The 23,186-nt window shown below is 41.1% G+C and overlaps 1 protein-coding gene across 2 annotated transcripts in view; it reads right to left on the reverse strand.

Annotated features, from left to right (window-relative positions):
• VPS13C (vacuolar protein sorting 13 homolog C) overlaps positions 1–23,186 on the reverse strand; it is a 225,398-nt gene that overhangs the window by 92,196 nt on the left and 110,016 nt on the right. For both annotated transcript variants that reach the window (XM_061595881.1, XM_061595880.1), the window contains exons 37-45: positions 19,074–19,230; positions 17,580–17,659; positions 16,949–17,008; positions 13,286–13,442; positions 7,656–7,763; positions 7,079–7,182; positions 5,497–5,664; positions 4,642–4,946; positions 1,577–1,721 (exon numbers count right to left, since the gene is read on the reverse strand). In XM_061595881.1, the coding sequence (XP_061451865.1) occupies positions 1,577–1,721; positions 4,642–4,946; positions 5,497–5,664; positions 7,079–7,182; positions 7,656–7,763; positions 13,286–13,442; positions 16,949–17,008; positions 17,580–17,659; positions 19,074–19,230 (1,284 nt within the window). The remainder of the gene's footprint in view (positions 1–1,576; positions 1,722–4,641; positions 4,947–5,496; positions 5,665–7,078; positions 7,183–7,655; positions 7,764–13,285; positions 13,443–16,948; positions 17,009–17,579; positions 17,660–19,073; positions 19,231–23,186) is intronic.

Consider the following 23,186-nt stretch of genomic DNA (forward strand, 5'->3'; position numbering starts at 1 on the left):
TCATACACATCATATGTACACATGGTAGAAGGGTGAGGAATCAATTACACAAGATGATACGTGCACACCGTAGAGGGGTGTGGTAGAACAGGAGAGACCAGGGTACATGGTAGAGGGGCACTGGAAGAGGGGTGCAGTTGGTGAGGGCTGAAGACACATGCACATAGAAGGGTGTAGTGAAGCCCAAAGCACAGGTCAACATTCTTTCTGAAACCTTTTTTTCTTAAAATGAACTCTCCCAACCTTCTGTATAAGACAGAGAAAAAAGAAATAATAGGAATACAGCTCAGATAAGCAGGAGTATAGCAGACAACAGCATGAAAAATTAGGGCAGAGAAAAAGAGTAGGAAAAGACTCGGGCAAACAAAATGGAGGGCAGAGGAGAGGGCAAGAACCAAAATCAAGATGGCGGCCAAGACCAAAAGGGCAGGAAAAAGGTGCAGTAGCTACAGCAGGAAGGAGAGAACCCAAGCTTCTAGGAAGCTGCAACTGCGAGCTACAGCAGGGTCCTTGTGACCATTGCTAGGTGCCACCACAAGCTGAAAGGCCCAGAGCTGCAGTCATAAGCTCTGGAAGGAAAAATGGAAGAACCTGGCCACAACCTGAAGCTGCCACAACAAACACAGAGGCTTAATCAAAGGGGTGTGTGCCCACCACAGGCTAAGGGGAGAACCTGAGGAAGGATCGGCCGGAGAGAACTATTGCAGCTGTAACAGCACAAAAGCCCCAGAGGAGGAGGGAGGGAAAAGAGAGGAACCAGAAGTGGAGCCACAGGGAGAGGGAACCACAGAGGCCACAACTGCAAGCCCTGTGGGGGAACAGGGAGACTTTGGAAGGGAGGGAGGCCCAGACAGGATGATCAGGGTGAGAAATAGCTAAGGAAACCCCTCAAAAACACTCCCACACAAGACACACACCTCAGTCACATACAAAGAAAGTAAGACTCACTACAGACAAGGATTAGCAGAACTAAGGCTATAAGGAACCACCTCGGATGAAGGCAGGAATGGACTGGAGTGAGGACTGGAAGCAGCAGCTCAATGACTCCTGTGCATTCCTGCCTTTGGACACTAGGCAGTGCTACTACCCAGCTGATGGCATGTTACCTGGGAAAAATTGGTATATTCTTTTCTGCACAGTACCTTCACAGTCTATTCATGTTAGAACTGCAAGCAATTCTGTCTGTTCCTGTAATGTATTCATATGAACTATGTGATCAAAATGATCACCAGTGTAAAATGTGGTAGCAATTCCTAGGAACAAAACAACCAGAAAACATGTTGGCAGAACCACAGACAATGTTGCTGGCTGGTATCAGTTATCACCTACTTTACAGCTTACATATTTGTCCAAGAACAGTCAAGAATACATCTATGTAAGCAAAGTCTTGTGTGAAAACAGCCTTCACTGATATGGAGATAAACCTACCTACACAACAAGTTCTTGGCCTCAGAAAATTCTTTCATGGCAAAAGCAACATAGAAGTGGTGAAGCCAATGCCTATTAAGCCTTGATTTATAATTATGATCTCAAAATCTTTGCAGTGTGTCTATCTCCAACTGAAATATAGCCTTACCTGCATAGGCTTCAAGTCTCCTTTAACTGTAATCCCTGGGATTTGTAGGTACCAATCTGCTGCTAAATTTCTCTGTACTGACAACAGCAGGTTTACTGGCTGTAAAATTTCAACGTCTGGCTGAGAACTATTGGCTATTATGGTTCTGCAAAACAAAGGTCAAGACATTATGCCACACAAGATACAAACATATGAAGATGCCATTGGTCCATCTAGTTCAGTGCTATACACTCTTAACTGTAGCAGTTTTCCAAGGTCTAACTCAGCCAATATTTCCCAGCCCTGAGACAACCTTTCAGCTGGAGAAGCCAGAGTTCAAGCTTGTGACCTTCTGCATGTAAAGGAGGGGTGGGGAACCTGTGGTCCTCCAGAGCTTGCTGGACTACAACCTCCATCATCCCTAGCCATTGGCTATGCTGGCAAGAGCTAATGGGAGATATGGCCTAATAACTGGAGGGCCACAGGTTTCCAGCTCTCAATGGGAATATAGCTCTATGGTGGAACATATGGCTCCTCTTCAAAGTCTGTTAATATGCACCTGTGCCAGCTCTGCGTTATGGAAACACAAAAAACGACAGGTAAATGGGACAAGCAGTGTCACTTATACCAAATATCCCACATTTTAAAAAAAAATCTATTGTTAAAAACATACCTGGAAGATTTCAATCAAACCATATACCAACTAACAACCACAATTAATTCCTTCCAAGTTGGAGGATGGTTTGTCTGTCCAGTCGGGTGGCATTCACAACCTTTTGGATGCTTCAGTTTCTTGTACCCCTGCTGTGTTTTATGCTTAGTTTAATTAGTATTTTCCTGAGATCTCTGTTTTGTGACAGCTGTATCCTGTATTTTACTGTCTATGTAAATAGCCCAAAGAACTTGATTGGATGGGTGATATATAAACGTAATATTTATTTATTTACAAAATTCATATACCGCTTGAATGTAAAGACCATTTAAGGGGTTTACAAAAAACATTACAATTATCAATAAAACAGTTAAAACAAGTAATTCAAACAAATTTAAAACAACACAGCTACTAACTAAAAACATTAAAACAGATTATACAGCCATAAGAGTGGCTGTATACTATAGTCAGCATGGATTTTTCACATTCTGCAATGATAAATTGAAAATACCCCCATGCCATTCTGATGCTTCCGATAAGCTCATTTCAAAACAAAACCTTACAAAACTTATAGTCCTGAACTCAAAAACGCTTGCTTAACAACCCTCTAAATTTTCATGGTGATACACAAAACAGTCAGAGAATCGAGAGTTCAAAGTGTAAAAAGAGAGAGAAAAAACCAGACCCCTTTTGGACTTTCTTTTGTGTGTTCTCAAAATCTGTTGAAATTCATTAAAAATCAGACATGTTCACAGAGTACCTGTAATCCTATTATTGACCTTGCCCCAAATTCTGACCATCTTCTGCAATTTAAAAGTTTAAAAAATGCCTGGCTGAGTTTCAATGAATTTGAGAAATTTAGCATTGAACAATGATAATGTCGGGTTGGCTTGGCTAATCAGGGGGCCACTTGAGACAGTCATGGCTTCCCCCAAAGAATCCTGGGAAGTTTGTGAAGGGTACTGAGAGGAGACTCCTATTCCCCTGACAGAGCTCCAGTGGCCAGAGTGGTTTGACAGTCAGCCGCTCTGATTAAAGCTCTGTGAGGGGAACAAGGCCTCTCCTAGCAACTCTCAGCACCCTTCTCGAACTACACTTCCCAGGATTCTTCCGAGAAGCCATGACTATCTAAGGGAAATAAAGGTCTGGTGTGGCCAGGGACAGCTCTGGTTTAAATTTTGGTGGGAGGCTACATGTGCCTGCTGTACAATAAAAGGTGAGGGGGGGAAGCAATGATACTGTTCACAATGTTTTCCTTTTGGAAAGGAAAGGGGCTTCCTCTCTGCCCAGTGCCCATCCATTCAATCTCCTCCCCTCCCCCTCCCTCTTGTGATTTTGGTCACAGACCAGATCTCCACACCACGAGCTGCAGCTGAAAGCTATGATTTATTTTATTGTTAAGAGGGTTTCTATATAAATATAAGTAAGACATTTTACAAAGTATCCTGAAAATGTAGTATCTGATAGTTGTGTGGTAATCCTATTGAGAATCAACAACACATAGATTAACTGGTGCCCAAGCATGGGCTCCTTTGGGAGAAACTGTGGGATATAAATGATGTTATTAATTATTATCAGTATCAGATATTAAAGATAAATAACTCGGATGCTCTTTCCGGAGAGGTAGATGTGTTAGTTAACAAATTTGCAGTAGAATTTGTTAAGATGTCAAGGTGCCACAAGAACTCTTTTAAGGTAATTTGTTCTTTTTCCATCCAATGTTTTCTAGCAAGAACATCCTTCTATAGGAAAAAAACATTTTAAGAGTACCTTCTGTAGGAAGAAGGCAAAATCTGCAGTTCAAAACAGCTGTTACTTTATGTCACAACATTTCAGTTTACTTATGAGAAAGCGAAAAGTTGGGCTCCTTCTGGGAGGAAGGGTGGGGTATAAATTTAATAAATAAATAAATGTGAGTCAGTGGATATTAGACTAGATTTCAAACACTCAGTACTGCACATCTCTTGTTGCTTGAGAGAACAAAAATCAAATAACACAAAAGACACGAGGGGCAAGTGTCAATGACATATATAGCAATCCCCCGTTTCTTCCTTTAGTTAGAGAGAGGGACCAAACATTTTTCAGCAGCTATCTACACAGGTAGCCTTTAACACTGCTTTGCAGCAGGCACCTTGAACTGCAACCTTATTCATGTAGAGAGGATGAAGGAAGCTCTACCTCCTACAGCACAGAAAAGCCAAAAAATCTAGCCAAAAAACAAACAATCCTTTCCCAGTTCCATACATCCACAACTGGCTCAGGGCCAAAGAGCTCTACTTACTTTTTCCTTGAAAGCTTTATCACTCTGAAATATTTTCTAATTATACATATCGTTGTCACATAACGAAAAACCACTGTTGGCGTTTACATAATTGAATTCCTAAGATCAAGGATTAACCTTAAATAAAAAGGGGTGAGTAGAGAATGCTTATACCTGGATATCTTTAAATGAGTTAGCTGTATATCCATTTTGTCAATCACTGGAGGATTAGAAGATTCTTCTCCGGGAACCAGGCTAAATTCATTCTCAACTCTGATTAAACCAAGATCTGCTACCAATACATTGTGAGAGACAGATGACTGAGGAATTACTATAACTGGAGCTTTGAGGTTGATGTCCATTGAAAGGCGAAAGCTCTTCTTAGCAAAATCCTTCACACTTGAAGCAGCCATTTCAGCAGCTTGAACTGTGGCAGCACTCAGGGCTTCTTTTGCAATTTGGAAGTGATTTAGGAAGTTCTGTTAAAACACAAAATTATGTGTTAGCCTTCTAAACTAAGAGCAACCCAAGAAGCAAAGATGAAAATAGATCCATCAAGTCAGGCTGTGGTCAGCACAACGAAAGAATATATTGTAAATAGGACTGTTATGCAAGTTGGGGCAAGTAATAACCTGCTCCTTATTTCCTTTTATAAGGCAGACCAAAGATTTATGTGCCCGGAATCTAAATAGCAAGTCTAAATTCAGACTCCAGATCTTGACAGACATGATATCATAATGATGCAAGGAAAGAAGCAGGACTTGGAACACCTCTCAAGCTGGGATACCAAAGAATGGTACAAATCCTGCACACCAGGGGAGGCGTATTAAGTTGTATTTCTCTGGTAGATCTGCACTCCTGTCATGCTATGTTGTTAACTGCTTTTGAAAATTCCCCCTGCTTCAAAAGCTGTTTATGATATGGTAGTGAAGGCTTGGTCTGGAAAAATGAATGGTTCATTTGGGAACTGTCTTTAAATAACATTTTAAAATTAAAATGCAATAGAGAAAAAGTGAGACCGTTTCTTACCAGTAATGACATGAAGAATTTATGTAGATAAACAATTTGAATGCAGCCCACCTTCAGTGACATTTTACCATCTATCTTGGACATATCTGTATAGGCTTCTCCCTCTGTAGCATCTGGATAAAGGGACACTGTAAATCGGAAGACTTCATCTCCTACTATTGAGACAATCTGCAAAGATCATATTCAGCAGAGTCATGCTCTGGTAGATTTCTGTAGTAGTATTTTATACCTTTCACAATGTTTATTTTTCAAGTGCTTATTCCATTCAGTTTTTAAAATATGCCTATATCTCCTAAGGAGTTCCAAACATTAAGAAAAATACTTAGGACTGCCACCCCTGCTTGCTTCTCTTCCGAGAGCTCTTCCAACCACAAGATTTTCCTTCAGAGCTCGACAAAACCCTTTTATGATCCTCCACCACTTCTTTGCCACCCCCCATGCCAGATCTTTCACCAAAACCCCCACTGCCCCCAAAACTTGTCAAACTCTCCCTCCACTTAGACCCAGCCAGGATCCAGGTGGCCATGCCTCCTTTCTCTCCCCTTCAGACCTTCTCCCACAGCAGAGGAGGGAGGTGGCCAGCTGAGGCAAGCCACACAGGAATAATCAGGACAGGACAGGGCAGCTCCTTAGTAGCTGTCCTTCTCTCACGCCACCCACTGCTTCCCGCATCCTCACCCTCTGCTGCTGAAGCTGAAATGACAGCATTGATGAGGTGGGCGGCAGCCTGTCATGACTGTTTCTCCACAGACTATCTGGGCTGCTTGCTACTGCTGCCACCCTTCAACACTGCTGTAATGGACCAGCAGCATTTAGAAAGTAGTTGTCACACTGTAGATCACAGTGCTATCTGTCGACAGCTGGCACTGCGAACCACTGCATGACACTGTCTTAGACTAATATTATATGCAAGAAAGAGCTAGGTTCTAAACACATGGATATCATAAGTATTCTGTCTATAAACAGAACTCGCATATTGGTCAAACATGGCATTATTTGTCAAGCCAAATTTATTCATGTATCTCTCTTCTGTACTTGCTGCACTCACTTCATTATTCATATAGTACCTGAGTGAATGTACGCTATACATGGATTTTGAATGAAAGCAATTGTGGTGTATTACGACCACCTGAGGGGTATCTTTGTTTAACTACAAGAAAGACTCAGGCACCAGCTTTAGTAAACATAGCTTCTTGTAGAGGACATATCCTGACTTAAACGTAATACATCATGCTAGAAACAGTTTTCTGTCACCTAATTTTAAATTTAAAAGCAAATTGTGCTGTTCTTTAGTTTGTACGGCATTGGAGAAGGCTCTTGCTATCTTCTTCTGTTTCTGCCACATCCCAGGCTTGGCTTCCTCTCCACTTCATGCTATAAGTCTTCCATTCTGCTCAGCTACCCGGTATCTCAAAATGCATGCCTTTCAGACTGCCCCTGCCCCACTCCATTTACCAGCACAGTTTCTCCATCTGGTAGGAACATGTCTGAAGAAGCAAGGTTTTAAATCTATCAGCTGTCTTGAACTTTCCCATGAAGTACACCTGGGTTACAGTTTGGCAATCCCAGTTCTCATATTCACCTTTTTATGAACTGTATTTGGATCAACATTTGTTATTATGAAGTCCCGAAGCCTAGCAAACACTTCTGTCTGTTTTGTCATTGTAAAAATGGATGCCTCCATACCTGACAGATTAAAAAAAAAAAAAGGTAACATTCAGCTTTCAATTCAAAACAGTAGTGGGACAAAATACTTAGATGCAACAGGATTTCTTAAAGAATAGTTATTCAATAATTAGTGTTACGGAATATCTAACTCCTATGACAGTTACAAAACTATAGTTGTGTTGACCAGCTCAGAGTCTGGATAGGAGGCCAACGCAAGGCTCACATAAGCCACTTTGAATTTAATACAGAAAACTATGATATAAATACATCAAAGAAAGAAATTCACTACCTTGCTTCCGCGCTATGGACAACTATATTAAACTCTTCAGGTTAAAAAAAACCTATTAGGTAAACAATACATTTCCCTACATTTAATTAAGGATATATTTTTATGCTTCACCCAAATCTTGACATACTCAAGATTTTTGTGGATTATACTTTAAAAATTAATATGATAAATCTGCCATTTCAAATTACAGAAACTCATGTACCTTGTATTCGGATATCAGCAATGTCACCTTTCTGATCACATACTAAGATGTTGAAGGCACTCAATTTGGCGGAGAGTTTCAGGTCAAACCCATCATCATGGGTTGCAACTGTGGAACAGAAAGACATTAGTCAGCTGTACATAAGAATGCTCAATGTAACACATCATGATTAACTCATCTTTGCACAAACACTCCCAACCCCCATTTTAAATATATTTTTAATGCAGCATTGGTAACCTTCAGAAAGGTATTCTGAAGGAGCACTAGGATACCACTAAGTGAGGTATCATCCTCAATTGCTTGAATGCAGGAAAAAAGTCACTCCAAGAGAATCTCCCTTAAGAGAGACAGTTTGCCTTCTGGCCAAGCACAGAACAACAAACTTCCTACTAACCAATAATTCACAGAAAAACATGGGAAAAACCAACACAGGAAAAAAAGTGCAAAAACATGACATTCTCCAGAACCTGAGCGTCTAAAAAAATGTAAATTAAGAATAAGAGCCAGCATAGGGTGGGCCTTGGTGGTGTCCTAATGCCCCCTCAGAAGCACCTTTCAGGTGAGTACCAATGGCACCTTCTCAAGTGGGCACTAGGACACCACCATGTGGGCTGTTCTAAAGCCAACTCTAGTAACCCCAGGGCAGGAGCTGGCAGTCCAATGGTCAGAAGAACCTGTTGAAGGATGCATCTGCTGAAAGCAGTCTCCAAGGAAGCATAAAAATCCATCTTATAATGCTTTGTGAAAAAAATTGACTTGACCAAGTAGCTGACCAGCATAGTTCCTGCAGCAGTGCATTGGTTGAAAATGCAGCACACACTGCTGTTGACCAAGTAGAATGGGCAAGTGTGCCTGTTGGAGAAGTCAATTTCAAGGAAGCGTAGGCTAGCAAAATACAGGCTCTGATCCACCTAGCCAAAGTGGACGGGGATACTTTATGACCCACTGCAGTAGGATGGAAAGATACAAATAAGGATTCTGTTTTACTAAAAGATTTAGCTCTCACTAGGTACACTTTCATAGTTCCACAAACATCTAGAGAATGCCATGCCTCTTCAGATAGGTGTTTAAGGTTAGGACATCATGCTGGCAACACAAATTCTTGCTGCCTGTAAGAGAATGAGTTTACTTTAGGCATGATCAATGGATCTGTCATAGAATCATAAGAGTTGGAAGGCCATCGGGTCCAACCCCCTGCTCAACGCAGGAATCCAAATTACAGCATATCCAACAGGTGGCTGTCCAGCTGCCTCTTGAAGGCCTGCAGTGTTGGACGGCTCATCACCTCCCTAGGTCATTGGTTCCACTGTCATATTGCTCAGTTAGGAGGCTTTTCCTGATGTTCAGCTAAAATCTGGCTTCCTGTAACTTGAGCCCATTATTCCATGTCCTGCAGTCTGGGATGACAGAGGGGAGATCCTGGCCCTCCTGTGTGACAACCTTTCAAGTACTTGAACAATGCTATCATATCTCCCCTCAGTTTTCTCTTCTCAAGGCTAAACATGCCCAGTTCTTTCAGTCTCTCCTCTTAGGACTTTGTTTCCAGTCCACTGATCATCTCATTGCCCTCCTCTGAACATATTCCAGTTTGTCTGCATCCTTCTTAAAGTGTGGTGTCCAGAACTGGATGCGCTACTCAAGATGAGGCCTAACCAGTGCCAAATAGAGGGGAACCAATACTTCATGCAATTTGGAAACTATATTTCTGTTAATTCAGCCTGAAATAGCATTTGCCTTTTTTGCAGCCACATCACTCTGTTGGCTCATATTCAGCTTGTGATCAACAACAACCCCAAGATCCTTCTTGCATGTAGTACTGCTGAGCCAAATATTCCCCATTTTATAACTGTGCATTTGGTTTCTTTTTCCTAAGTATAGAACATTGCACTGTCCATAGCATCCCTCAATCGTAATGAAAAATGCACAAATTCCTTGAGATACACATTTTACTGATGTAATGGCAACAAAGAATAGAACTTTGAAAGAGAAACACCATAACACTGCAAGGCTGTCAGAAATGTATGCAGGTTCCAGGTCAGAAATCTGTGCTGAACTTGTGGGCTGGACAGCACTGCACCCCTCAAAAACTGCTTTGGATAAGGATGTGAACCAAGAAGAGCTGGTGAAGACAAAGATAAAGCTTGCTGTCACAGTGTCTTAGGTTTCAACACCATCTGAAAATTGTCACCTCTGCCTTTGAAGATTGAATGTGTTCCATGTTGCATGAGCACACAAATTACTCCCCTATTGATTCATATATTTGTAGGGTAGAAGACTTAAGTGATGCAAGCATAATTAATATTACACCTTTTGGGATCTGCAAGGGAAGGCAACAGACTCCCCTGGGCTGGCTGATGGCTATAACTGATGAAAACTATCACCGGATTTCTCCATCTCCCTGTTAGACATGCTAATAACTTGTAAATTTGGAGATTTTGGTGGGAGATACGTGCTGAGCTGGTGTAGGCAAAATGAAAGTGCAGAGACAAAGGCTTTTCTTCACAGACAACAGCCGGCAAATTACCCCATGGCAGACATCGCCACTTCACCTTCATGCGGTTAGCCTCAACCAGTTGGGATGACACAGAGGAACCTAAGTCAGAAGATCTTTCCACACCAGAAGATTCCACAGAGATTCAATGGCAAGCTATAGTAGCTCTGAAGACTATGGCCTTCTGGTCCAGAATGGTGCTACCAGCACAATCGATTACTTTTCCTAACACACTTTCTTGAGCACTCAAGCTAGTAGAAGAGTGGGAGTGAAGGCATACAGCAGGCCAGGAGACCATGGGCAGTTTAGCACGTCTGTCTCTTCTGCCAGGAGTGGCAGCAACCTTCTAAAAACATTTTTAAGTTGATAGTTGGACATAAACACATCTGCTTGCAACCTTCCTGTGTTGAAGCTTTCTGAAGATTACCTTGTTGAGCTGCCATTCCCCCAGCATCAAAATCTATCAATTAAGCTATTCTGCCTGAATGTTGACTCCTTGCAAATGATCTGCCACCACAGAGGTGAGATTCTTCTCCACCCAAGCTAACAGATGTGCAGCCTACACCTAAAAGGTTATGACCCTGTTCCACCTTGATCACTTTAGATGTACTCTGGTAGTAATATTGCCTGTCCTCAGCATCACATGCCTCAGAACCAAAGCCAGTACACAATGTTGCAATGACAACTATGCTGCTCACAACTCCAACCAATTTATATTCCAACTGGACTTGGTACTGTTTGACCCCTGCAGTGACCACCCCAATCCGCTAGACTGTCATCTATTATGATCTCCTGAACTTGATCTCTCATTGGTATTTCTCTGCAGATTGTTCACTTTTCTTCACCACTGGAGTATGGCATAGGTCAGTAGTATCAGTTTGTGTTAACTGGATGCAATGATAGACTTCTCGTATGTAGTATTGCTGAGCCAAGTATCCCCCATCTTATAACTGTGCATTTGGTTTCATTTTCCTAGGTGTAGAACTTTGCACTGTCCATAGCATCCCTCAACCTAGTGAAAAATGCACAGATTCCTTGAGATGGCCAGCACCTTGGCAACACATTCTCAGATGACTTGATCAACAGGTCACCACTGTTCTGTTTTTGAGTATTCTTTCTTGAGAAAGTGACAGGGTTTCCTTGTTGGTGTCTATCTGATGTATGTACTGAAAAGGCTGTAGCTGACTCTTTGTTGAATTTACAAGAAAACCATGGTGCTTCAGAGCTGCTAGGGTTACCTTCAGGTCTTGATAGGCTTCCTGTAAAGTGGCAGTCGGACTAAGATGTCATCAAGATAGGGATACAAATGTATCCCCTCCCCTCACATTTGAGTCACAAAGGTCACCATTATCTTTGTGAAGACCCTTGGGGCTGATGCTAATCCAAACAGCATCAATCTGGGTTGAAAATGTTGATCTGCATAGCAGAAACATAGAAACCAACAGTGTTTCAGATGTACAGCACATGCAGATATGCTTCTGTTAAATTGATTGAATCCAGGAAGTGCTGTGGCTGAAGTACCTCCTGAATGGAGATCAACATTTCCATATACAATTTGTGGTAATTGCAAACTTAGGAAGCAGACTTTTAGGGTTGTGGCACCTACCCTTTGGAATTCCCTCCCCTTAAATATTAAACAGGAATCATCTCTGTTATCTTTTCTGTGTCTACTGAAGACCTTCCTCTTTCAACAAGCCTTTTATCCCAGTCTGCATCTATGTAGGAATTACTTTTATAGATGTTTTTAATGCTTTTTTAAAAAAAAATACGTTTTAAATAGTTTTAACATGTTTTTAAAAACTTTTGTTTTTAAGATGTTTTAGAGTGGTTTTTCGTGGTTTTGTCGCCCTGGCTCCTTCTGGGTGGAAGGGTGGGATATAAATTTAAATAATAATAATAATAATAATAATAATAAATAAAACAATAATTTAGATATTTCAAGTCGAATACTGCATCCCCATTCTTCAGAACGATGAATAGAAGTGAATAAACACATAAGAACTATTACTCCAAGAGAGGGGCAATTCTCTTGGAGTGATGACATTTTTTCTGCCTTCATGAAGAATGATGGTGATGTCATAGTGGCCGGTCGAGAATGACTTGATGCCAACTTTAGTTTCCATTTCTAAACCAAGCAGCTTGGATGGCATTCCTCTAAAGATTCATGGGAAGTTAGGAAACTTCTCAATAGCTATGGTGGCCAATATTCATGGTACAGCTATCACCCAGGGTTTGTTTGGACACAGCCATTGTTTATTAAGCCATGAATTGTCCTATTTTACTCTTCCCCTCCTCCTCACACATACTGGCTCATACTTTTGTCCTGGTCTTTTTAAACCAGTTTTCCATTTCATCCAAACTTCACTAACTAGAATTGGATCCTAGTTTCACATTCTGGTTAATAAACCAATGTTAAGCAACAGTTTGGACGTTAATGAGAAACTGTGGTTTCAAGAGACCAGGATAGAAATGCCAAAGGTGGCATGTAAGGTGAGGCAGGTTTTGGCAAGCACATAGATTGCATTATTAAGATGAGATTGTTACATATGAACCAGATGAACCAGTATTGACCCTGGGACTAAAGCACTGAAGTTGGAGCTACACATCAGGCAATGCACACAGGATTCCCAAATGATGTGCAAAGGGGTAATTTGGGTGGAGGGAGGGCATTTGCATGGCAGAAGTGGGAGACAGTAGTTGACATGCTTAATCCTTTCACCGCTCACTGCTTTTCTTCTGCAACTCCAGTTCTCAACCATTCTCCCCTACACGTCCCCACATAAGAATGAAGACTCGGAATCCCCAGCAGGGTGAAAAGTAGCCAAGGGGAGGAGTTGTAGAGGAAAAGTGCTGGATGGCTAAGTAGTAAAAACCACCGTTCTACCTGCTGCTTTCCCCTCCCCAAAACATCTCACCACTGCTCTCAACACTAATCATTTTGTACTACCATTGCTTATTCTTTTGTTCTCCTTTCCACATTCATAGTGTTATTGGCATTTTAATCCCCTTTTGTTCCATATAACTTCTGTTGCTAAATCCTATGAAGCAATTAGCAAAATACAAAGCACTATATAAATTAACACACCACCACCACTCTTTGTTATCTAGAAGGATACAGTGATATCCTACATCATCATACCTGGTTTTGCAACAGCAGTTTTTGGCTCCTCTGATAGCTGCTTTACATCAGTTCTCTTATCAACAGTTACAAGATCACTTGTGGCATATGTGAAAAAATTCATGATAGAAAGCAAAGCTTCTGTGTGTAGTAACAGGTCCAATGAAGAAAAGGATACCTATAAAAGAAAAGATATCTCACAGAGGATCTCTGGCACCTTATGGGATGGGAAACAACAGGACAAACTTGAACTCTTCTACAGGAGGCTAATTACAACTTGATAGCTGTAACTGAAACTTGGTGGGATGACTCCCATGGCCAGAATACAGCAATTGACGGATGTAATTTGTTCAAAAAGAACAGAAGGAATAGAAAGGGAGGTGAAGTTGCACTATATGTTAAAATTATATCCCTGCATACATCAGGATGAGCTTGGTAGCCCATCAAGAGCATCTGGATTAAAATATATGGGGCAAGAAATAAAAGGAACATGATGTTTGCAGTCTACTACCGACCACCCAATCAAGGAGAAGACAAGGATGAAACTTTTGAAAAACAAATTGCCAATGTTTCAAGGAGGCATGATGCAATAGTAATGGGGGACTTCAATTACTTCAACATCTGTTGGGAGACAGATTCTGCCAAATACAGCCCCTCCTTACTTGTGTTGTTGATAACTTTCTCCTACAGAAACTGCAGGAAATAGAGGATCAGCTATCCTTGACTTGATTCTAACCAACAGAGATGACTTAGTGGATGAAGTGGCAGTTACGGGAACTCTGAGAGGAAGTGACAATGTTATACTTGAGTTCTTGATCTTAAAGGAAGCCAAAGCTGAGTGTAGCCATACATGACTCCTGGACTTTAGGAAAGCCAACTTTAATGAACTTAGAACAATGATAAGTAAGGTCCTATGGCAAGTGACCCTAATGAGAAAAAGAGTCCAAGATGGGTGGGGGTTTCTAAAAAAGGTAATTCTAAAGACACAATTCCAACAATTCCAACAAGGAAAAAAGCTGGAAGACAAGAGAAGCCGATGTGGCCTCACAAAAAGCTTAGAGATGATCTGAAAACAAAAAGGACACATACAGAAAGTAGAAGGAAGGCTAGGTCACAAAGGAAGAGTACAGACAGGTAGCACAGAATTGCAGGGATGGCATCAGGAAGGCTAAAGCTGAGAATGAGCTGAGATTAGCAAAAAGCTAGACCAGTCAATGTGACATAAACCCCTGGGAAAATTCTGGAGCAGATTATAAAGTGGTCAGTCTGTAAACACTGTGAAAACAATGCAGTGATTACTAGAAGTCAAAATGGATTTGTCAAGAACAAATCCTACCAGATTAATCTTATCTCATTTTTTGATTGGGTAACCTCCCTGGTAAACTGTGGGAATGCTGTGGACATACTGTATCTCGACTTCAGCAATACTTTTGACAAAATGCCCCATGACATTCTGATTAGCAAGCTAGCTAAATGTGGGCTGGATATCCATCAGGTAGATCCACAGTAGGTTACAGAATTGTACTCAAAGAGTGCTTATCAGTGGTTCCTTCTCAAACAGTCCTGGGCCCAGTGCTCTTCAATATTTTTTATTAATGACTTGGATGAGGAGGTGCAGGGAATACTTATCAAATCTGCAGAGGATACAAATTTGGGATAGCTAATACCCTGGAAGATGGAAACAAAATTCAAAGAGCTCTTGATAGGCTAGAGCATTGGGCTGAAAACAACAGAACGAAAATTAACAGGGACAAGTGTAAAGTTCTACACCTAAGAAAAAGAAACAAAATGCATAGTTATAAGATGGGGGATACTTGGCTGAGCAATCCTACAAATGAGAAGGATCTTGGACTTATTGTTGATCGCAAGCTGAGTATGAGCCAACAGTGTGATGTGGTGGCAAAAAAGGCAAATTTATTTATTTATGCATGCTATTTTAGATTGCATTAAAAGTAGTCCAATATCCAAATTGTGTGAAGTATTGGTTCCCCTCTATTCAGCACTGGTTAGGCCTCATCTTGAGTACTGCGTCCAGTTGGAAACCACATTTAAAAAAGGATGCAGACAAACTGGAACAGGTTCAGAGAACAATGATGATCAGGGGACTGGAAACTAAGCCGCAGGAGGACAGACTGAAAGAGTAGGGCATGTTTAGTCTTGAGAAGAGAAGAGGGAGATATGGTAGCATTCTTAAAGTACTTGAAAGGTTGTCACACAGAGAAGGGCCAGGATCTCGTCTCAGTCATCCCAGAGTGCACGACACAGAATAACTGGCTCAACTTACAGGAAGCCAGATTTCAGCTAAACATTAGGAAAAACTTCCTGTTAGAGTGGTATGACAATGGAACTAATTACTGAGGGAAGTAGTGGGCTCTCCAACACTGGAGGTATTCAAGAGGCAGCTGGACAGCCACCTGTTGGGTATGCTTTAAGCTGGATTCCTGCATTGAGCAGGGGGTTGGACTCAATGGCCTTATAGGCCCCTTCCAACTCTACTATTCTATAATTCTATGCCTAAGAGCAAGTTTTTTGAAGTTTGATTACTAATGGTATGTATCAAAAATTGAAGTCATGATGCTTTAATTTGTGTATTGTGCTAATGTTATTACTTTTAATTACTTTATTGTATAAGTTACTATCAGTGGGGGGGATGGTAAAAAATGAGGTGTCAATACTCATACCTTAATGAAAGTGCTAGGAGTGCCAGCACAAAATGGTTACTATGAGTAGGAAAAAAAGAGGTGCTGGTTTTGGTGAATTCCATCACAAAAAAGCATGTTATTATGAAGAACATAACAGCAGCTCTACTGGTTCAGACCAACAGCCTATCTAGTCTAGGATCCTGTTTTTTCAGTGGAGAGCCAGATGCCTATGAGAAATCCACAAGCAGGACATGAGCACAACAGCCCTCCCATCCTTGAGATCCCCAGCAACTCATATTCCCTCCAACGCTGGAGGTAACAGAACTTACATGGCTTGTAGCCATTGATTGCTTTATCCCACATGAATTTGTCCAATCCCCTTTTAAGGCCATCCAAACTGACAGCCATCACTACATCTTGTGTGAACAAATTCATAATGTTTAAGTTACATTATACCAGAACTATCACTAGAAGCTAAAATGATGAAACTGAGGTTATCCTACTTTGGACACATCATGAGAAGACACGATTCTCTAGAAAGGACAATAATGCTGGGAAAAACAGAAGGGAGATGGTAAAATGATGAAACTGAGGTTATCAACCTTTGGACACATCATGAGAAGACATGATTCACTAGAAAGGACAATAATGCTGGGAAAAACAGAAGGAAGTAGAAAAAGAGGAAGGCCAAACAAGAGATGGATTGAGTCCATAAAGGAAGCCACAGACCTGAACTTACAAGATCTGAACAGGGTGGTTTATAACAGATGCTATTGGAGGTTACTGGTTCATAGAGTCACCATAAGTCATAATCGACTTGAGGCACATAACAACAACAAAAGTTACATTATAAACTGCCTTGAGATAAATGTTATAAAGGCTGGTATATAAATTGAACTTTGCATCCATTTCTCTCACACACAAAACTTGTTATGAGCATGTCAAATCCAGCCAAGACTTCATCCAAAGCCCTTTGATTAAGTTAATATTTGTTACAAAATTTACACCCGAATGCCCCATGCCAATACATTTTAATACTTACATTTAGTGATTGCTTTATACTTTGGTAAATCAATTCAAAATGTGGTCCATCTGCATCAGCCTAAGCAAAGAATCAAAGTTTCGGATCATCACATATGCTGAAACAACATCAAGAATGAAACAGAAGATCCTGTGCCTAACGTTTATATGTCTCTGCACTAACCCAAACAGAAAGAGCACCAAGTAGCTGCCCTCCCAAAAGTGCCATTCAGATGGCTGAGCTGTGTGCCACAACTTCCAGGACTGTACGGCAAGAAAGGATATGGAAGTAATAGCCTCCAGGAAATATCGGAGCCTTGCCTCTCTGCTTGATCTTAAAAACTAAAGCCATTCTCCCCCTCCCACTGGATTTCCCTCTCTCCCTGCCACTCACACACAAATTGCCTTGCTGAATCAGACCAGGACCAGCATTGGCTAGCCAAACACAGAAACACGTATCACTCAACAAACAGGTAAGTGGCCTTAGTCTTATTATTAAGAGCAGTTAATGTTCTATTAATCATAACATTTATATAATTCCAATTATTTAACTTTGATGCTCCACATCACTGAACATAAAAAGCTTTGACCTTGTTACTTCAACATTGACTTATTAAATCCCACAGTGATCTTCAGTTAAAAAAAAAGTAAACCTTTATATATTCCATTTTTAAAAGATGCTCGCCAGATTCATCTGAAGAACTAATAATATCCAGAGGATTTCCTTTGGAATCTGTGGATAAAATAAGAATGCATATTTACAGAGCTCTGATTCATTTATATTATTAATTTTGCAGAGTAAGGTAAATAAATACAGTAAATGGTGTAATTATTTAATGATGCAATGTGTCTTAATGGAATGCTATACAGCAGAGGGGAACCACCCTAGTTGGCCCATGAGGCAGTTTTGGCCAAGCCACACCCACCCGCCCCACATCTAACATCATATTTGACATCAGATATGGGGTAAGTAAAGACAAGGTTGTACCTACAAAGCCATGACAATGAGGTGACAATCAGGCCTTACATAGCATGGCTTTTTGCAAGCTCTGACAATTAGCTGATCATGGGTGCTTGCACAAAGATCCATGTGGCATTTTGTCAGAACTTCAAAGCAGTGCATATGGCTACAAAATACTGCTCGTTGTTCCCTTGTACCAGCATAATTTAATTTCAAACTGTACCAGTGAGAACAGGTCACCCAAGAACATTAAGATTGGCAAGTGGGGGCCCTGCACACTTGTCAGACTTGGCTTGCGGGGCGGGGGAGGATAGGGATCTGGTCTGCCTTCTGTATTAACTTCCCCACACCAGTGTATGGAATTTAAGAAATTTAGAATATACGAAGAAACGATAAATAAGCTTATTAAGTTAAATGAGCTACCATTCAAGTCTCAAAAGTCGTTCTTCCAGCAACTATCAAATTTTCATTACAGTAACACATTTCTTGACCTCTCTTGATTGTAATTAGAGCTCTGTTTTGGAAAGGGGCAGGTGTGTGTGTAACTCCTCCCCAAATCATTTTTAATTAAGTCGCACATGCTTTCCACGCAGAAATTACTCAGCCCTCCGCATATCCAGGTAGGACTGCAACTCCTGTCTAAAACCCCGGAAAACCAATACCTGCTAGTGTTAAGAGTGAAATGAGCAAATGGCTTGACAGTCTATAAAGGCAGCTTCTTATGTTCCTAAGTCTTTAGCAAAAATTCCTGCAGCTGGGAAGCCAGCCTAGCTCCAGTAGGAACGTCTGAATAAAATTGTTTTAAAAATCTGAAAGCTCTTTGAAAAAGCTAAGTACCCAACAGCTATTTTACAGAGTACAAGAACTATACAGACACCCATTTTCTATTTTTCATAACAAGTTTCCTGGAATAGATTTTATTTAAACCCAAGAAAAGCCACTCAATTACAATAACTGAAAAGTCGAGTGAATTTTATGGCACAGTAGCAGCTAAGATGTCCTGAAAAACAACCTTTAACATTCAAAAACAGATTAAGTTAATTAAATGGATATAGAATCAGACATTACCACAACAAACTGAACATTTGGGAAAACTGAATTTGTAAGTTAATATTGTCACATAAATAACTGTTTGCACCACCTGAATTACACCATTTTGCCAAATGTTAAGTTAGGCATGATTTACCAGTGAATTCAAGGCACTTCATGTGGATTTTTTTTAGGTATGCTGTAGCAGTCATGTCATATGTTTTAATTCTGCTTTCAGTTCCAAGCTGCAACACTGTTAACATATGCAAAGGGCGGTTTTCCTTGTCTACTTGTCTCATTAATGTTAATACAACCTAAAAGAAAAATAGAGGACATTTTAAAAATGGCATTAGAATGCATTTACAGATCCAACAAATCAACCATTTACAGTTCAGGCTCTCTTATTTCTACAGTTTCCATTATATTCTATTTTGCCAAGCCACCTCCAGGCAGCAAATTTAATTCCTCAGACGTCAAACGGTATGAATTGCAGGGGAATGAGAAGGAACCTTTATTCTCACCTGAAAAGTGTTTTTCTGTGGTGCTGAATGGATGGCATGTGGGCTAAGGTCTTCTAGAGCTCAAAGACATGAAATGCAGGTCTTTGTCAACAGCTAGCTTCCTCTCCTACTCTTGATCAGTCCAGTTCATGACAAGCTAAAGGAGTAGGTCCATACTCATGGACATAGTGCATACACAAAGTACAGTACAGACAGCCCCATCAACTCATAACTATGTACATGAATAAAGTGGCAGCCGAATCCCAAGGGAGTGAGTCCATGCCATCCATTCAAAACTGCAGAGAATCACCCTTCAGGTGAAAATAACAGTTCTTTCATCTGTGATGGCAACTGGATGACTTGTGGGATATACTACAGCTAACCCCTCTTAGGGTAGGAAAATTAAACAATGGCTACAAGAAAAGTTAATAGTTGTTGGACTTGCCTAGCAAAGGCTGCTTTCTGCAGGTGCATTTATTTTGTCGTGCCTAATAAGGGTAATTGGTGTAGCAGCTCAACAAACCTCATGTAGAGATGCATTTGCATAAAAGGTTGCTGAGGTTGTGGCTGACCTAGTTGAAGAGGCTGAAATGTTTTGGTACAAGTAATTTTAAAGATTCATAGGCTAAAATAATGTAAGCCTTAATCCATCTAGACATTGTTGAATTCACTCCTTTCTGTCCCATGGTATTAGGGTGAAAAGAAATAAACAGAATATGACTGCCTTAATGGTTTTGTCCTATGAATATACACTTTGAGAGCCCTTCTTACATCAAATGAATGCCGTTGCTAAAAAATGAGATGGTGAAGGACAAAAGGTTGGCAAAATCTATTATTCTTGTCTGTGAAAATGGGAAATTACTTTTGGAATATAGGAGGGGTCTATCCTAAGGACCATCTTATCAAAAAGAAAAATACATACCTGTTTAGCTACAGAGAGGGCTGTGTGATCTAAAACTCTTCTTGCAGACATAATTGTGACTACAAATAGTACCTTTAACTAAAGTAGATTATGTAGAACAGAGTTTAGGGGCTTTTGCAGTGTTTTGTAGGTTTAGGTCCTACTACTGTGCACACCCCATGAAGGGAGTTTATGTACCACCTTTGGTAACTTAAGTGTTGCTCCTCTGAGAAAACATTTAAGCAGAGAATGAGACCCCAATGGTTGAGAGGAAGATGATGAAAGAACAAAAGATAAAACAGAAGCCTGCTTCTAATGTAGCTGGTCTAAGGTCCATAGCCAGCCCCTGCTGCAGGAATTCCAGTAAGTCCTGAATGGAAGTCTTTTTTGGACAGAACTGTTGAGTTCTTGTATCATTTTACAAAGGTCTTCCAAGCAGACTTAGTAGATCTAGATAGATGATGGATGCCATGAAGTAAAAAGACCTCTGATCACTGCTTCAAGACAACCCAGCTCTTTGCAGGTTCCACTGCTCAACTTTCATTCTGGATCTGGGTGGATTTGAGGTCCCCAAGTGAGAAGATCCTGCTGGCAAGGAATATACCATTGAGGAACCACTGCTAACTGTAGGATCTCCAAAATCCAAAGTGCCACAGCAACAATGGAGCCACCAATAGTATGTGTGCCTTCTCCACCTGGACCTTCCTCAACACCTTGTACAGAAGAGGAATCAGAGGAAATGCATGTGGTAGTTCTCTCAGCTTCTGCCTCTGGACATTGGAATTTAAAGCAGACAATTTGCAAATGACACTGAGACCCTTCCTAAGTTTGACTGAAGACACATTTGTTGCCAACCTCCACTCACCCAACTGGACCTATTGTTGACTCATGAAGTTGGCTTGGATGTTCATCTCCCCTTTTGTGTGTTCTGCCACCACAAATTGCTGGGAAGTTTCTGCCCAGTTCATTAGTAGGACTGCTTCCTGTTACAGACTTACAAATCTTGTTCTACCTTGCATCTTATAGAATCGTAGAATAGTAGAGTTGGAAGGGGCCTATATGACCATGAAGTTCAACCCCCTGCTCAATGCAGGAACCCAAATTAAAGCATACCTGACAGGTATGCCTCTTGAAGGCCTTCAGTGTTGGACAGCTCACCACCTCCCTAGCTAATTGGTTCCATTGTCATACCACTCTAACAGTTAGGAAGTTTTCCCTGATGTTCAGTCAAAATCTGGCTTCCTATAACTTGAGCCCTTTATTCCATGTCCTGCACTCTGGGATGATCAAGAACTGATTCTGGCCCTCCTCTGTAAGACAACAATTCAAGTACTTGAAGAATGCTATCTCCCCTCAGTCTTCTCTTCTCAAGGCTAAACATGCCCAGTTCTTTCAGTCTCTCCTCATAGGGCTTTGTTTCCAGTCCTTTGATCATCCTTGTTGCCCTCCTCTGAACCTGTTCCAGTTTGTCTGCATCCTTCTTAAAGTGCAGTTTCCAGAACTGTGCCTTTACAGTGGTGTGGTCTAGCGGAAAAAGACAGGCGAGGTGTTGTAAGGCAAGTCTAGCCACCCAAAGTTCAAGCTGATTCACAGTGTACTTCAATTCGGACTCTGACCTGAATGTTACTGCCTCAAGAGTGAGCTCTCCAGCCTGTCAAACTGGCATCAGTTGTCACAGTCATTCCCTCTGGGTCTATTAGTGAGATTCCTCAGATTCATGTCAGAGCAAGAAGTGGACAACTGATGTCAGCAGTAACCACAAATGGTGCTTGCTTGCAATAGCAGACTAAAACACCAGAAGACCCCACTGAAGTGGTGTAAAATGGAGTCTCACCCACGGTATCAAATGAATTGTTGACACAAGCAATCCCAGTACTTTAGCAAGGTGCATCATATCTACTGATCTCTTCTGTAATAGGTCTAACAGGTCTGAAACTGCTGACTATCTTGATAGCTCTCTCTGGAGAAATCAGACCATCCTTGGTGCTCAAGAGCATGAGCAGGTGTGTCACGGATTACGTGAGCTGAAGATGGCTCTTCTCAAATTTCACCATGAATCTCCAGGCCACCAGGTACCTCAGTGTCATTTGGATGTCAAGGTGAGACTTCTGAACAGTTGGTGAGCTAAGCAGAAGATCATCAAAATACAGGTAGACATGAATACTTGGAGACAAAGATGGGCCACCGGGGTAACCATGACTTTAGTAAACACTCTTGGTGTGGACAGCCGGGCCTAACAATGCTGCTGGCAATAAGCAAAGAGGAGAAACTTCGTGTCATGGGTGAACAGGTACATGGAGATATGCTTCCTTTAAAACTATGGAAGCTAGGTGGTCCATCACATGAAGAACCTCCTTGATTGATAACAAGGTTTCCATCCTGAATTTTCGATACACCATGACCTGGTTCAGGAATTTGAGGTCTAGTACAGCCTGCCAGAAGGTGTCCTCCTTCGTAACTTGAATATGGAGTAGATACCAAAGAAGGCCTCTCATGGTGGGACAGGCTCAATGGCCTCCATGATTATGAAATTCTTTCACCTAGGAGTTGAAAGTGGCGATGGCAGAAACTGGGTAAGTGGTGTTTGACTTCAGCTGTGCTAATGATGGATTGTTGGGATTTTTTAACAGCTTATAAAAACCACAAAACACACTGACTACCACACAAGGACAACCAAGAAAAAATAAGGAATAGTGACAATTACAGATGGAGGCCAGGGACCCAATGTAGTAGCAGTAGTAACAATAACTACTACTACTACTACTACTACTGCTAGTCTGGGGTAAAAAAAACCCCAGAAAATAAAACAAGGAAACCCACACAACTCTCTCCCCCCAGCACTCAAGTCTCACATAGCTAGTACATGGTA

The sequence above is a fragment of the Rhineura floridana genome, chromosome 14, assembly GCF_030035675.1.
Source record: "Rhineura floridana isolate rRhiFlo1 chromosome 14, rRhiFlo1.hap2, whole genome shotgun sequence".
In the NCBI taxonomy this organism is placed as follows: Eukaryota; Metazoa; Chordata; class Lepidosauria; order Squamata; family Rhineuridae; genus Rhineura; species Rhineura floridana.